General features: G+C 45.4%; 1 protein-coding gene across 2 annotated transcripts in view; it reads left to right on the top strand.

Annotated features, from left to right (window-relative positions):
• Positions 1–17,462, top strand: part of dok7b (docking protein 7b) — a 56,726-nt gene that overhangs the window by 24,157 nt on the left and 15,107 nt on the right. For both annotated transcript variants that reach the window (XM_079498535.1, XM_079498534.1), the window contains exons 7-9: positions 11,713–11,823; positions 14,915–15,810; positions 16,864–16,935. In XM_079498535.1, coding sequence (XP_079354661.1) covers positions 11,713–11,823; positions 14,915–15,810; positions 16,864–16,935 — 1,079 coding nt within the window. The remainder of the gene's footprint in view (positions 1–11,712; positions 11,824–14,914; positions 15,811–16,863; positions 16,936–17,462) is intronic.

Below are 17,462 nucleotides of genomic sequence, written 5' to 3'. Positions count from 1 at the left end.
CACTTCATTGCCTTGGGTGCCTTGGGCTAGTATTAAGCCCAACACACACCGTCTGTGAACCCCGCGTGTCAAAACAGCCGCCTCCGTTATTTTCAATGAACCTATCCCACACCGGCGGTGTCAGACACGCGCTGGCGCACGTTCACGCCTCGCCTGACGCTCCGATACGCCGCTGTTCTATTTTCCAGGCGTTGCCGCGCGGCCTCCATCCGGGAATCCGTAGTCGTGGCTGGCCAGCCGCGCGGTAGCGCGCCGCGTCCTGTGGGTGTTGCTGTGCGGCTATGACGCGCGGCAATACTGTGCCGCGTCGCTGCGCACCCTCTTCACAGACGGTGTGTGTTGGGCTTTAGTAGGTGAAAACATCTTTTGAAAACATTTTGCCAACATATTTTTTAATGATTTTTTTGGCTTGTTTATTCTACAGCAGTGGTTCTCAAAATGTTTCACTTCAAGGACCCCCAAATTGACACTAATTAGCCCCGCGGACCCCCATTCGAAAATATATGCCAGGGTCCCCCATAAGAGAACATTTTTACGGCTCTAGCAGTGATTCTCAACCATTTTAATTTCAAGGACCCTCAGTTTGACATGCATTAGTACAGACATTTAATGGCATTTCTATCTCTGGGACCCCAATTTGTATTAAATCAATGTTAATTTACAGACCCATAAGTGTCCATTTGGTTCCAAACTATCATTTAGCTGGGGACCCCCTGGAACTCCCTCAAGGACCCCATGGGGGTCCCCGGACCCCACTTTGGGAACCACTGTTCTACAGTATATCCCCTTTTGCCACTTTTATTCTAGTTTATTTATATATTTTTTAATATATGATATTTATTTTTGTCTTATTTGTTTACTTATTGTTTTAAATTTTGAATTACTTTAAATAATAAAGAATGTTTTGTACAAGAAATGCATTTTACACCAAGTGTGTGGCCGATGCATGGCCTCGACAAGTGCATACCAATTGCGTTGGAAGCGTGCAGTTATAATCCATTTCAAAATTGAATAGCACTTGAATATTTATGTGAAATGTATTTTTGGTCCTCTAACATCCAGGATCAAAGTCACGCACAAAAGACCCCCGACTGAGATCAAAGGATTAGAATCAGAACCCCACACTATAGCTCCCTTTGCGTCATTGTCAACTAATAAAGTTACAGTACAGTGGGGTTAAATGCTAAATGGTGCATAGCGCCTTTATCCAAGGCGCTTTACATAGATTGTGCATTACATTCACCCATTCTCACACACATGCATACATTGATGTCGAAGTGTCCTTGGGCAAGACACTGAACCATACATTGCCTCCAATGAGTCGGTTGGTGTGAGCTTGCCACCATTGGTGTGTGAATGTGGGAAGTGAGGACGCTGGCGTCGGCTGTTCGCCGCTTCACCTCCCAATGTATGAATGAATGAACCATTGTAAAGCGCTTTGAGCACTTGGAAAAGCGCTATAAAAATGCAATTCATTATTATTATTATTGATGACGACGGAAACCAACCAGCACATCAGGAGCAATTAGGGCTTCAGAGTCTTGCTCAAGGACACTTCGACACTAACTCTGGTTAGCCCGCGTTCGAACTGTGTGTGTTCAAGCTGCATTATTAATTCAATGATCAGCTTCTGTCACAGTTCACTTCAAAGTTTAGCATTAACATTTTGCTTGCGACTTTTGCAAGTGAAGTCAGACCCCTAACTTCAGAGCTAGGCCTTGCATGTTTGATTTTGTTGGGTCCTTTTTCAACCCCCGAGACATACTGTATGCTGTGAAGGAGCTATAATTAGTGTAAACTGGCAGAGTTAGCAAATGTTAGCCGACACCTCACGGAGCATAGTGAAGAAACCTGGCAGCATTGGCGGGTGTTAGCATGTAACCGTAACGTCAGGCCATGGGGCAGTGAGCCAGGGCTTAGGTTGTTGACACCTGGACATGTGCGTGTGTGTGTGTGTGTGTGTGTGTGTGTGTGTGTGTGTGTGTGTGTGTGTGTGTGTGTGTGTGTGTGTGTGTGTGTGTGTGTGTGTGTGTGTGTGTGTGTGTGTGTGTGTGTGTGTGTGTGTGTGTGTGTGTGTGTGTGTGTGTGTGTGTGTGTGTGTGTGTGTGTGTGTGTGTGTGTGTGTGTGTGTGTGAGACACGTGCGTTCGTACAATACTCATACATGCCTGGGTGGATGTGGACTGTATTAGGTTATATTAGGTATTCATTAGACTCCCTCCCCATGCAGTCAGAGTTCAGAGTTTTAATAAATGTAGAAATTATGTGCAGGATGTAATTTACATACAAATGTGAGGGACTTCATTTATTTGACTAGATTTGGTAGATAGTTTCTTTTAAACCGAAGATCCTCTCTCTCACACCAGCAGTGTGCCAATGATAACCCTCCTTTGTGCCATGTGTTGGTACCGGTGCCAAAGGTTGCCTACCCCTGTTGTACAGTTATACAGTACTCCTACATGCCTGGGTGGATGTAGGCCAGACTGTAGTATTCTACAGTACTCATGGTACATGCCTGGGTGGATGTAGGCCAGACTGTATTAGGTGTATACAGTACTCCTACATGCCTGGGTGGATGTAGGCCAGACTGTAGTATTCTACAGTACTCATAGTACATGCCTGGGTGGATGTAGGCCAGACTGTAGTATTCTACAGTACTCATAGTACATGCCTGGGTGGATGTAGGCCAGACTGTAGTATTCTACAGTACTCATAGTACATGCCTGGGTGGATGTAGGCCAGACTGTAGTATTCTACAGTACTCATAGTACATGCCTGGGTGGATGTAGGCCAGACTGTAGTATTCTACAGTACTCATAGTACATGCCTGGGTGGATGTAGGCCAGACTGTAGTATTCTACAGTACTCATAGTACATGCCTGGGTGGATGTAGGCCAGACTGTATTAGGTGTATACAGTACTCCTACATGCCTGGGTGGATGTAGGCCAGACTGTAGTATTCTACAGTACTCATAGTACATGCCTGGGTGGATGTAGGCCAGACTGTAGTATTCTACAGTACTCATAGTACATGCCTGGGTGGATGTAGGCCAGACTGTAGTATTCTACAGTACTCATAGTACATGCCTGGGTGGATGTAGGCCAGACTGTAGTATTCTACAGTACTCATAGTACATGCCTGGGTGGATGTACTGTAGGCCAGACTGTAGTATTCTACAGTACTCATAGTACATGCCTGGGTGGATGTAGGCCAGACTGTATTAGGTGTATACAGTACTCCTACATGCCTAGGTGGATGTAGGCCAGACTGTAGTATTCTACAGTACTCATAGTACATGCCTGGGTGGATGTTGGCCAGACTGTAGTATTCTACAGTACTCATAGTACATGCCTGGGTGGATGTAGGCCAGACTGTAGTATTCTACAGTACTCATAGTACATGCCTGGGTGGATGTAGGCCAGACTGTAGTATTCTACAGTACTCATAGTACATGCCTGGGTGGATGTAGGCCAGACTGTATTAGGTGTATACAGTACTCCTACATGCCTGGGTGGATGTAGGCCAGACTGTAGTATTCTACAGTACTCATAGTACATGCCTGGGTGGATGTAGGCCAGACTGTAGTATTCTACAGTACTCATAGTACATGCCTGGGTGGATGTAGGCCAGACTGTAGTATTCTACAGTACTCATAGTACATGCCTGGGTGGATGTAGGCCAGACTGTAGTATTCTACAGTACTCATAGTACATGCCTGGGTGGATGTAGGCCAGACTGTACTATTCTACAGTACTCATAGTACATGCCTGGGTGGATGTAGGCCAGACTGTAGTATTCTACAGTACTCATAGTACATGCCTGGGTGGATGTAGGCCAGACTGTAGTATTCTACAGTACTCATAGTACATGCCTGGGTGGATGTAGGCCAGACTGTAGTATTCTACAGTACTCATAGTACATGCCTGGGTGGATGTAGGCCAGACTGTAGTATTCTACAGTACTCATAGTACATGCCTGGGTGGATGTAGGCCAGACTGTATTAGGTGTATACAGTACTCCTACATGCCTGGGTGGATGTAGGCCAGACTGTAGTATTCTACAGTACTCATAGTACATGCCTGGGTGGATGTAGGCCAGACTGTAGTATTCTACAGTACTCATAGTACATGCCTGGGTGGATGTAGGCCAGACTGTAGTATTCTACAGTACTCATAGTACATGCCTGGGTGGATGTAGGCCAGACTGTAGTATTCTACAGTACTCATAGTACATGCCTGGGTGGATGTACTGTAGGCCAGACTGTAGTATTCTACAGTACTCATAGTACATGCCTGGGTGGATGTAGGCCAGACTGTATTAGGTGTATACAGTACTCCTACATGCCTAGGTGGATGTAGGCCAGACTGTAGTATTCTACAGTACTCATAGTACATGCCTGGGTGGATGTTGGCCAGACTGTAGTATTCTACAGTACTCATAGTACATGCCTGGGTGGATGTAGGCCAGACTGTAGTATTCTACAGTACTCATAGTACATGCCTGGGTGGATGTAGGCCAGACTGTAGTATTCTACAGTACTCATAGTACATGCCTGGGTGGATGTAGGCCAGACTGTATTAGGTGTATACAGTACTCCTACATGCCTGGGTGGATGTAGGCCAGACTGTAGTATTCTACAGTACTCATAGTACATGCCTGGGTGGATGTAGGCCAGACTGTAGTATTCTACAGTACTCATAGTACATGCCTGGGTGGATGTAGGCCAGACTGTAGTATTCTACAGTACTCATAGTACATGCCTGGGTGGATGTAGGCCAGACTGTAGTATTCTACAGTACTCATAGTACATGCCTGGGTGGATGTAGGCCAGACTGTAGTATTCTACAGTACTCATAGTACATGCCTGGGTGGATGTAGGCCAGACTGTAGTATTCTACAGTACTCATAGTACATGCCTGGGTGGATGTAGGCCAGACTGTAGTATTCTACAGTACTCATAGTACATGCCTGGGTGGATGTAGGCCAGACTGTAGTATTCTACAGTACTCATAGTACATGCCTGGGTGGATGTAGGCCAGACTGTAGTATTCTACAGTAATCATAGTACATGCCTGGGTGGATGTAGGCCAGACTGTAGTATTCTACAGTACTCATAGTACATGCCTGGGTGGATGTAGGCCAGACTGTAGTATTCTACAGTACTCATAGTACATGCCTGGGTGGATGTAGGCCAGACTGTAGTATTCTACAGTACTCATAGTACATGCCTGGGTGGATGTAGGCCAGACTGTAGTATTCTACAGTACTCATAGTACATGCCTGGGTGGATGTAGGCCAGACTGTAGTATTCTACAGTACTCATAGTACATGCCTGGGTGGATGTAGGCCAGACTGTAGTATTCTACAGTACTCATAGTACATGCCTGGTGGATGTAGGCCAGACTGTAGTATTCTACAGTACTCATAGTACATGCCTGGGTGGATGTAGGCCAGACTGTAGTATTCTACAGTACTCATAGTACATGCCTGGTGGATGTAGGCCAGACTGTAGTATTCTACAGTACTCATAGTACATGCCTGGGTGGATGTACTGTAGGCCAGACTGTAGTATTCTACAGTACTCATAGTACATGCCTGGGTGGATGTAGGCCAGACTGTAGTATTCTACAGTACTCATAGTACATGCCTGGGTGGATGTAGGCCAGACTGTAGTATTCTACAGTACTCATAGTACATGCCTGGGTGGATGTACTGTAGGCCAGACTGTAGTATTCTACAGTACTCATAGTACATGCCTGGGTGGATGTATGTAGGCCAGACTGTAGTATTCTACAGTACTCATAGTACATGCCTGGGTGGATGTAGGCCAGACTGTAGTATTCTACAGTACTCATAGTACATGCCTGGGTGGATGTAGGCCAGACTGTAGTATTCTACAGTACTCATAGTACATGCCTGGGTGGATGTACTGTAAGCCAGACTGTAGTATTCTACAGTACTCATAGTACATGCCTGGGTGGATGTACTGTAGGCCAGACTGTAGTATTCTACAGTACTCATAGTACATGCCTGGGTGGATGTAGGCCAGACTGTAGTATTCTACAGTACTCATAGTACATGCCTGGGTGGATGTAGGCCAGACTGTATTATTCTACAGTACTCATAGTACATGCCTGGTGGATGTACTGTAAGCCAGACTGTATCAGGTGGGTGTTTTGGCATGAAACCAGCGGTGGGTTCCAGAGGCTCCGAGGCTGACATGTCAAGGTGCTAACCGTAACCTGACCAGTGGTAGAAAGTAACTACAGTAAGTGAGTGCATTTACTTAAGTATTGTACTTTAAGTACAATTTTGAGGTATTTGTACTTTACTTGAGTATTTCCAATTTCCAATACGTTGACTTCTACTCCACTATACATCTGAGAGGCAAATATTGTACTTTTTACTCCACTACAGTTATTTGAAAACACACTAGTTACTTCGTACAAGCTCACAATGTGCCTCATCGGCAGAGTATTTTACTTAAGTATTTACTTAAGTACAAAATGTGGGTACTGTTTTTCCACCACTGAAGGTGCCCGTAGCCATAAAACATTATGCTGCAGACGATAGGTTTACAAGCAGACGGTAGAATTGCACATTCGCTATGCTTACAGCCTGGGTTAGACGTGGTTGTGCACGGTGGGTGTCACGCACCTCCCCATGCGTTGTGATGCTCTGTGAGCTTGCAGATCTGCTATTTTTTGGTGTGTGACGCTGACGTGCAGCTCTGTATAAATCAAGCTCAAGCCATTAGGAGAAAGGCAATTCCAACTCCCCGTTGTGTCTCTAGATTGGTGATAGTATAATTAGGACCAGGTGTTGATGTTAACTGGTTTTGTGCTAACTAATTGCTGCACAAGGCATTTAACCACGTCTTACGCACATGTTTAAGAACCTTCATGATTTGCATGTTGTGAAACACATTACGGTCTAAATTAAACAGTTCTGTACATAAATGTTATGCGTGGGTCTATATACTAGTGTATACAGAGACTCAACAACACTCCGAAATGTGTTCCAAATACAGTGAAATCCTCAGTGTTTACATCTTGACTTACAGGTGAATTTTACAGGTGAATTTTGGTCCATATTTACACTCTAAGTGAACTGGATATATTGAGGGGTGGTATAGCCCCCTCTGGCTGGCTTTTGAAATGATGTCATACTGTATATACTGGTTGGGCACTGGCCTACTTGGAACGATGCAAATTGGAAATGCATGCCCCACCCAGTTATTATGTCTGTGTCCCTTGCATGCCCAAATATGGAGTCTATATATGCAGATGTCAGAAGATCATTGTGATGTGAGAACAGGCCAGCTCCATATATGGAGCCTGGGCAGTAATAATAATAATAATAATAATGAATTGCATTTTTATAGCGCTTTTCCAAGTGCTCAAAGCGCTTTACAATGGTTCATTCATTCATACAAGGGGCCTTTTGTGGCGGTTCTGGACAACCGTGGGTCCGACCGACTCAAGGCCGGGCCAATGATATGATATGATATGAACTTTATTTGTATAGCGCTTTTCAAAACATAGTTCCATAGTGCTGCACAGAGCAAGATTAAAACAGCAAGAAACACACAATAACAAAATGATAATGGCACACAAAACAATAACAAGGATGTATGTACAATTGGCTATTAAATAGTTAAAAAACACTCTGTATAAAGGTGGGTTTTCAGGTGTGACTTAAATAGGGGGACGGATGGTGGTACCCTAATGTGCACTGGCAGTGTGTTCCACAGTCTGGGTGCCCGAGTGGCAAAAGCCCGGTCACCCCGGGTAACTAGGTTAGTTCGAGGGACAGCCAGAAGGGCCTTATCCGAGGATCTGAGGGTGCGCCCGGATTCAGGGAGGGATAGCATCTCACGGATGTAAATAGGGGCCAGCCCATTTAGGGCTTTGAACGTGATTAGTAGGATCTTGAAGTCACATCTGGCGCTCACCGGCAGCCAGTGCAGATCTGCTAGTATTGGTGTTATATGGTCCCGTTTCTTTGTATTTGTCAGTAGTCGAGCAGCAGAGTTTTGTATTAATTGTAAACGGGATGTAATTTTCTTCGGAAGGCCAGCTCAGTGGCCTTGTGGTTAGAGTGTCCGCCCTAAAAATGGGAGGTCGGGGTTCAATCCCCGGCCGGGTCATACCAAAGACTGTAAAAATGGGACCCAATGCCTCCCTGCTTGACACTCAGCATCAAAGGGTTGGATTGGGGGTCAGATCTACTAATCAAATGATTCCCGAGCGCGGCGCACACTGCTGCTCACCGCTCCTTGGCTGCGGCTCACACTCCAAGAGATGGGTCAAATGCGGAGAACAAATTTCACTGCGGTAACGTGTGTGACAAATCGTACGACTTTGACTTTGAGTAGATGGAATTGCAGTAGTCAAGACGTGATGATATGAGAGCGTGAATAACAGTTTCGAGGTCCGGGGCTGAGAGGAATGGCTTGATTTTGGATATGTTCCTTAACTGGAAGTAACAGGATTGGACGACTGTTGTTACCTGTTTCTTGAACGAGAGGTCTGAGTCAAAAATCACCCCCAGGTTACGGGCTCTAGGAGTGATATTAGTGGAGAGGGAACCAAGTTGTGAGTGTAGTGGAAGGGTTAAGCTAGGGGAGGCTGAATAAAATAATCTCGGTTTTTGACTGATTTAGTTGGAGAAAGTTCTGTGTTCTGTGTCCAGTCTTTGGTGTCTGATAGGCAGGCCAGTATGCGTGACATATTTCCATGGACCTGGTTTTAATGGCATATAGAGCTGGGTGTCGTCCGCGTAGCAGTGGAAATGAATATCATGGGTGCGAATGATGTTGCCGATGGGAAGCATGTATAAACTGAATAGTAGTGGCCCTAGGATGCACTCCCTGTGGTGGTGTGGAACACCTGTGTCGAATTTGAAGTTGGTGGGGCGAACGGTTCTCGAGTTACAGAGACGTGGCACATTTATAGATATACTGTAGATGGCAGCAAAGTCTATGGACTTTTAATGTTTGTTTACAGCAGTAAACGTCATGTGACGTCATGTGAAACAATATGAATACCAAAGGAGTGAGGCGCCCTCGATGACTTTACACACGTGTGCTTTTTTTTCTTTTCTTTTCATGCTATAATTACATAATAGCATGAGTCACATTCAACAGAAAACTGTGTATATCTTAGTTTATTATAGCCATATTCTGTGACTTAATTTGCTGTAGGTCTGAGATTTTCCCAAGAGAGCTTCTATGCTTTCTAATTAGTTTTTAAATATTCCCTTCTCTATAATTGGGAGGCGCGATAAGACGTATCTAGAGAAATATGTTCTGGCCTGTAGCGTTTTTGTTGTTTGTCTTTCATTTCATTATTAAAGTAGAGGATCAGAGCCACAAAATGATTTATTATGAGCTATTATGACTTGGTTAGATTGACTCAACAGTTTTGGAAGCACAGCTTGTGTTTTTCCAGGAAAAAGAAAATTCAGAGAAAGATTAAACACATCATCAGCTCAATTAAGATACAAAATACAACAAATGAATAATGATGGCTTTACTTTGCTCCACCTAATTTGAATCATACAATTATTTAAATATATTTAAGGATCGTTCCTCAATTATTTTTGAACAAAATCAGTTGAACACAAAACAGCTGCTCTTGCTATATTGTTTTAGTAATGCGTAATGTCTCAGAACAGCTCCTCTGCCTTGAAATAGGTCGGCACATTGAATTAAAGGGAAGAAAGTGTGTGTGTGTGTGTTTGTGTGTGTGCGTTTGTGTGTGTGTGTGTGTGTGTGTGTGTGTGTGCATGTGTGCGTGTGTGTGTGCGGGTGCGTGCGTGCGTGCGTGCGTGCGTGCGGGTGGGCATGCGGGCGTGCGGGCGTGCGTGCGTGCGGGAGCGAGTCAGAAAACTTTGATATTGGAATTTCAAAAAAAAGAAGGAATAAATGGTCAATTAAATTAATTCCCCTCAAATCTGTATGTAAATTAGATCCTACATAAAATTCCACATTCATTCAACCTGTGAAAAAGTTTGGGAACCACTGGTCTAGGGCACAAGTGGGGTTATTATTGCTATAGCTATTATAGTAAATGGTGCATTTATATAGCGCCTTTATATCCAAGGCGCTTTACATAGATTGTGCATTACATTCACCCAATTCAAACACATTCATACACTGATGGCAGAGGAAACCATGCAAGGCACCAACCAGCACACCAGGAGCAATTTGGGGTTCAGTGTCTTGCTCAAGGACACTCTGGGGGAGCCCACAGGGTTTGAACTGGCAACCTTGCGGTTACCGTCCAGCCACTCTACCGCTGAGCCACCGCCACCCACATAGTCAGACTTTGTACTGAGAAGAATGTTTGATGATAATAATTCATAATAATAATACAGTGTCACAGGGATAAATAAATAAATACATATTAATCTCGTACAAATTGGTGCTTGTTATCTAACTGACAAACGGCTACATATGGAGAATGACACATAACATACATACAGTAGACATACAGTGGACATACGTTGTGATTCATGTGGGAATGTGTGTGTGGGCGTGTTTGTCTGCATACATAATGCTTACAGATCTGAAGGGCTTATGCTGTTGTTGTTCTGGCTGATCCATGGGATCAACCAGGATCTAACAGACAGTTGCTCTTTGCCTGCTGTGCGTGTGCGTGTGCGCGTGTGCATGTGCGCGTGTGCGTGTGCATGCGTGCAAGCTTTCCTTCCTGCTGCAGAGAACACACACTCTCTCATACAATATTAAAAAATGATGCAGTTGATGAGGATATTTCACCTTAACTGTCAAAGCCAGACTACTACATGTCCTTCCAACCAGACTCTGGGCTCCATTTTCGTCACCGCTAAACCCCTTATCCCTAAACTTCTTTGCCTTTTCTTTTTTTTTTTTTACTATTTTGCAAAACATTTTTGAATAGTTCAAATGGCCAGTCTCACAACGTGTCAATGTAGATTGGCTAGTTGAACTATTCAAAAATGTTTTTCAAAATAGTAAAGAAAGGCAAAGAGGTTTAGGGATAAGGCGTTTAGCGGTGACGAAAATGGAGCCCTGAGTCTTTCTCTGTGGTACCCTAATACGTTTCGTCCTCATTGTCTGAACTCTAAACCATGACACTCATATTCACATATCCTGAATGGCTGCTATGCATACAGTTTAAGGGAATGTACATCGAACAGAATTGTTGACCTATTGGTGAAGGACATAAGTTCACATGTTTCAGCATCTGCTAAAATGTACAAGCACTCTTGTGTTTCAACTGCCATGTTCATGCACAATAATGAAAAGTATGCCTTTTTTAGATGTCACAGTTAATTAAGCAGATGTTGTTGAAGTGACCATTTTTGGCTGGAAGAGGCATTCGTTACCATGATGCTAAAGTACCAATATCTTAAGGATGCTACAGCTTGGTTACAAGTACAACATTAATGTAAACTGCTTGTGTTCATATTTGGAAGCCTGGGGAATGTCCATAAATCAGTTGTGAGAGGCCTGCAGATTGCAGGAATGCCCAAGCCGAGAGCTGATAAGGCATTGGCAACATTCTGTTCAATGTCTGTGATGATTGGCAGTCGTCATAATTTGGAGGAGGCGATGCTTCCTGTACCCTTGATCTGATCTGTGTCCTGTCCTGAAATACTTCTTGTTGAGTTTCCGAAGTGTGTGCATCTACCATTGTGTGCGTGTGTGTGTGTGTGTGTGTGCAGTTGATCCCAGTGCTAAGCCATCATCGTCAGAGGAGCAGATCAATGAGGAGGCATCAGAACTGGAGAAGAGACTCAGCATGCTGTCTCAGTGCAGCCGACCCAGCAGCACAGGTAACAAACACCCCAAGCTGTCTCAGTGCAGCCGACCCAGCAGCACAGGTAACAAACACCCCAAGCTGTCTCAGTGCAGCCGACCCAGCAGCACAGGTAACAAACACCCCAAGCTGTCCACTTTAGATGGGCTATGATGACAATTGACGATGACAAGAGCGCCCCTCATTTCACACGGGTGTGATTTTTGATTTACTTTCCCCCTTTTTTACAGTAGCCATAGACTTGGCTGGCGACAGGGAATTTAGAATTAGGCTACGCTCTAAACAAACATTAAAAGTCCATAGACTTGGCTGCCACATGATGTAATTTCATCACAAATGTCAGTCCGGCCAATCACGTTTGCCGTCTTCACTTTTCTGCCCTCACTTTTATCATCAATAATTATGTACTTTGCTCAGCCAATCAAATCATCGCTATGGGGTGATCAGCCAATCATCAGCCAATGTTTAAAATAAATAAACAAGTAATAAATAAAACAAAACGACCAATAAAAAACATCACAAATGTCAGTCCGGCCAAACACAATTTGCGTCTTCACTTTTGTCTTCAATGTTTGTGTTTACACAAACCCGGAAAGCTGGGCGTAGGCGGGGCAAACACCCCTCAAAAATACATCATATCTGCGGACCCCCCCCCCCCCACCCCGACAAGCTCTTGGAATTTCAGTTAATTTCATGTGGACGGATGCTATGCTGAAAGGTAGCCGTTTGAAGTCATAAATAGCACCAGAGTATACAAAGGGTGCAGATTAAGAACAGCTGCACAAATTGGCGTCGTTGGGGTGCATGGCAACAGTTGGTCGTGTGTGAGTTCACACCAGAAGATATAAGAGGATGCACCGTGTTGAGAATAACTGTAGACGTCGAGAGAGAGAGAAGAGGGACACAGAGACAGACAGACAGACAGACAGACAGACAGACAGACAGACAGACAGTGATGTTGTCTTGGACCGTTTCAAAAGCCGGAGGACCAAGGCGAGCCCTACTGCCCACTGCTGTAGCAGTGAGGAACAAACTGTATTCCTTTGGAGGCAACTATGATGGATTGACGACCAACAACAACAACATGGAACAGATGCATGTCCATGTTTTCAACACAGTGTCTTTATGCTGGAAGAAGTTACCTCCAGTGAGACCTGGAAGAGGAGGACGCCACCTAGAGGTTCCATCCAGGCGCTGTGGCCAAACAGCTGTGTTGGTTGAAGATACAGTCTATATCTGGGGAGGATACTGGAGAGAGGAGTACTACAATGAGCTTTATGCATTTTATGTCGACGCCCACAGATGGTTCAAACCCAGTGTTTCTGGGACTGCTCCAGAGAAGAGGTCCGGCCACTCAGCCTGTGTGTTGGAGAAGGTCATGTTTGTCCATGGAGGTTGGACCAATCTGTCTGGATCCACTAATGACATGTACAAGTTGGACACCAGCACAATGGTCTGGTCTTTAATTAACACCAAAGGAACTCCACCACATCGTTCATCAGGTCACTCTGCCACTATCATGGGGACGAAGATGTTTGTATTCGGGGGCTATAGGGGTTATGTGGTATATGTGAATGGGGGCATATATTATGGGGGCGGCTATGGGAGGTACCATGATGGCTACAACAGCATCAGAGTGTTTGACACAGAGACCAACGACTGGCAGTGGCTGAACGCAACTTCTGCACAGCTTCTTCCAAAAAGACGCTCGTGTCATCCAGCATGGACCTACAATGGAGAGCTGTACATATTTGGTGGCTGGAACCTTGACCAGACCTTCAATGATGTATGGAAATTCAGTCCAGAGACATTCTCCTGGAAGAAGGTTGAGCCCAAGGGGAAAGGACCATGTCCAATGTATGGCATGTGCCGTTGCATTGTGGGAGATCGTATCATCCTCTTTGGAGGAAGGAAAGGAGATTACACTATCTCTAATGAGCTGTTCATCTTAGACTTGAGTCCTAGTCTTAAGACATTATGTAAGCTAGCAGTTATTCAGTACGCTCTGGACCAATCAGAACTCCCACACAACATCAGGTGGGAACTGGTAGCCATGACAACCAACAACAGAATTGGCAACAAGCTCACTAAAAGAAGGAAAATCACACCTGTGTGAAGTGAGTGGTGCAACTCCGTGTGGGGGTCCCCGGGGGGTCCCCGGAAGTTCCAGACCAACAGGACCATGACCAGGGTGCCGGCCCGGTTCCGGCAAGCCGCCCTATGTCCGAAAAGGTAGAGAAATGAGAGTTACCATGTGGGGGTCTCCGGGGGTCCCCGGGGAGTCCTCGAGGGTCCCCCGGAACATCCAGGTTGAGAAATGACAGAGTTACCGTGTGGGGGTCCCTCTACTGTACCCTCTACTGTACTGTACTGTACTGTCACTGTACTGTACTGGCACACCCAAAATCATCATACAGTTAATATTACGAACACACCGGGGGTGTGTTCGTAAGGTTTTCTTTTAGGGGTGACAGCCCCTCCAATGCATGGCTATTGAAGAATAGGTCATATGGAAGCCAAGTCTATGAGATTTTTAATGTTTGTCACTTCACACGGGTGTGATTTTTAATTTTCTCCCAATTGTAGAAGCATGTGGCATTGCCAGAAAAGACACAGCTAGGGCTGCATGGGCTCAGATCTCTTCATCAAACAATCCGTCTTGTATTACAGTGGCTCCCAAACCTTTCAGGACGAGACCCAAAACAGAGATTAGACGTTTGCCTCATGGGAACCAAACTAGCGAAAATAGCCGATCTACAAGCGCACAACGTGTCGCTTGGCGCCGCATTGTGAGCTTGTAGATTGGCTATTAATCATTATTATTTGTATATAGTTTGTTTTTAAATTATTACAAAAAGGAAATTAAAAAAAAAAATCAATATATCAAGTTGTATGACACGTTTGTCTAAATAAAAATATCTTAAAAAAATTGAAGGTCATGCACACTCAATAGAGACGGACACATTTTTTTTTAATGTAGGAAAATAACGTTTTACTTGTGTGTGACCCATACAAATTGACCCGTGACGGTGTGACCCACAAGAAATAGGCCCCTCCCCACTGAAGCAGTGATCGATCAATAACCTGTGACCTCTGACCCTTCACAGCCTCCACCTACAGCGGCAGCACCTCGGTCGCCGGGGACGACCACAGCAGCGTGTCCAGCTCCTCCTCCAGCCAATCGGACGCCAGCTACGGCAGCGGCCGGCTTCACATGATGTGGCCCGAGGCCGTCGTCTCCTCCAGCCGGTCCTCCTACCTGTCCACCGAAACGCTATCGGCCGGCGGTCCTCCTTTCTCCTCCACGGCGAAGGGGTCGTCCGGGACCAATCCGGACGAGAGGCTTTACGCCGCCGTCATGGGAAGCGCCGCGATTGGCCCGACGTCGTCGTCGTCCTCCTCCAAAGGGCAGCAGCTCCGCGGGCTCCTGGACAGCGGGCGACAGAGCTCGCTGGACAGCGGGATCGGGATCGTCGCGTCGGGCAGCCAATCGTCCTACAGCGGGAGCTTCTCGTCCTACACGGGAAGCCTGGACACGGCCAGTCAGGGCGGAAGGGAGGAGTTTGGCTCCGTGGCGAGCATTCCTCCGCCTCAGACTCCTCATCCCCCTCCTCCTCCTCCGTCTGTAGGTATTCCACAGCGAATATCCAACAACAACAACACCTCCTGCTCCTCATGCTCTTCTAGATCGAGCTCGAGTGCCTCTCGTAGGCACAGCGAGGAATACCAGAGCCCCAGCATGCTCATGCTGCAGTACGACGTCCCCAGGAGGCTGGTCCAGGGCCTGAAGGACGCCCCTGCAGGTGGTCAGGGCCTGAAGGACGCCCCTGCTGGCGGTCAGGGACTCGGACCGTGCCACAACGGTCCTGCAGAGCGCAGAGCCACCATGCACCGCTCCCTCTCCTGGGGCAGTGAGAGGGCGCCCTCTGTGGCAAGTGTGGAGAGGTGCACACCCAGGCCGGCATTATTGCTCACAGACGGTGCAGTCTGTGAAATAACACAGGTAACCATGATCTGTCCCTTTTTTTTTTTAAAGGTAGAGCTATAGGGCAGGATTAGAGAACTCTAGTTTAATGTGGGCCCAGTCATAAATGACTGTCATTGTAATGCAAATTAAATTAGAGATGTACTGTAGCTCTGCTTAACTACTGTATCGTCAATGGTAACCACTTTGGTAGCTAAAGAGACAGAAAGACCTTCTGCACATCGGATTACATTTGGTAATGTTAAATAAGGCTGAAAAAAGGCTGAGTTATTTGTGTTTTGTTCACAGCACACACCACCTGACAAATGACCATTGATACTTGTTGGAATGCAGTGCATGTGTTAATATGGCCCAAAAGGACAACATGATAGGCAGGAGATGTAGTTGGCACTTTTCATGTTTTCTAATTTGGCCCCATTTGAAAAAAGTTTGGACGTGGCAGACACCCCTGGCTTAAGTGGTCAAGGATATAGAATGAATTAAATGGAACAAACGGATTGCAAATCATTATGCAAATCTCTTCTCACTCCATTCTCCAGCACCCGCACAGACTAATCCTCCCTTATGTCTTAACGTTTTATATGTACAGAAACTAACCATGTAGGGCATTATGTGCGCGTACGTACACCGTACAGCATGCATGTTAAGATCTTGGAATGTAACAAAGTTGGTCATGAAATGTTTAGGTGCATTAATGACCATCAAGGTCCTTGCAGACTGGAAAAACACAGCAGTGTGCATGGACCTTAAGAGTACATTTTGCCTCCTGTCTCTGACATAGGCTGCTCTAGAGTCTGACATTTGACAAATCTCTGCTCACATCTCTATTCTCTAATCCTCTCGTCCTCACTGTTTTCTAATCCCATTTCTGTCTGCAGCCAAGTTACAGCGGCTGAGCTACTGTCTTACTCAGCCATACAGTACACCAGACATTAACTAACAACTCTTTCACTTTTCGTCATTACACCGGCCATTACTTTTCATTGTCGCGAGTCCCCAAGACTCGAATCCCTGCTATATTGAACCACTGACCTTGACTGAAGTCCACTACTTCATTGTGTCCCCATGCAGTGCAGTCCTGACGTAGACAACTACATCACCGCGGAGCAGTGGCGATCGGCGAGGAACAGAGGCCTCACGGAGGTAAGATGATTTAGAGTTTTGGTTGAGAGGACTCACACAAGGCCACAGTTTGACTGCTAATCCCTGAGGCAAGCTTGTTTTTTTGGCAGGTTGCAGTAGTGTGGAACAGAATCAGAATCAAATCTATCCCTATCCTACCCTCTATGTGCCATGGGGAAAAATGTATTATAAAAACTCTTGAGCAGTAGAAATGCAATGGTCGTTTGAGCAGTGGTTGGTTTGTATAATGTGGGACTGATTTCAGATTCAGAACTGTGACAACTGACAACGTCATCATGCCATTTTACTTTTGGTATTTTATTGGTGGATTGTATAAAATCGATCAACTCTAGTTTATTAAGTCCCAGTTGTATTCAGTATACGCTGCAAAGCACAATGGCATTTTACAAAACAAAATGAGCAAACAGCAAACACTGTTTCACAAAACTAATTAGCAAGTCTGAACACAACTTGGTAAAGGGTAGGTTCAGACTCTAAATGCCCACTCGATGTCTTTGATAGCTTTGTTTGTTATGGTAGATTACTCT

Source organism: Electrona antarctica, assembly GCF_951216825.1.
Source record: "Electrona antarctica genome assembly, chromosome: 4".
Classification (NCBI taxonomy): Eukaryota; Metazoa; Chordata; class Actinopteri; order Myctophiformes; family Myctophidae; genus Electrona; species Electrona antarctica.
This window is presented reverse-complemented; position numbering and strand designations above follow the sequence as displayed.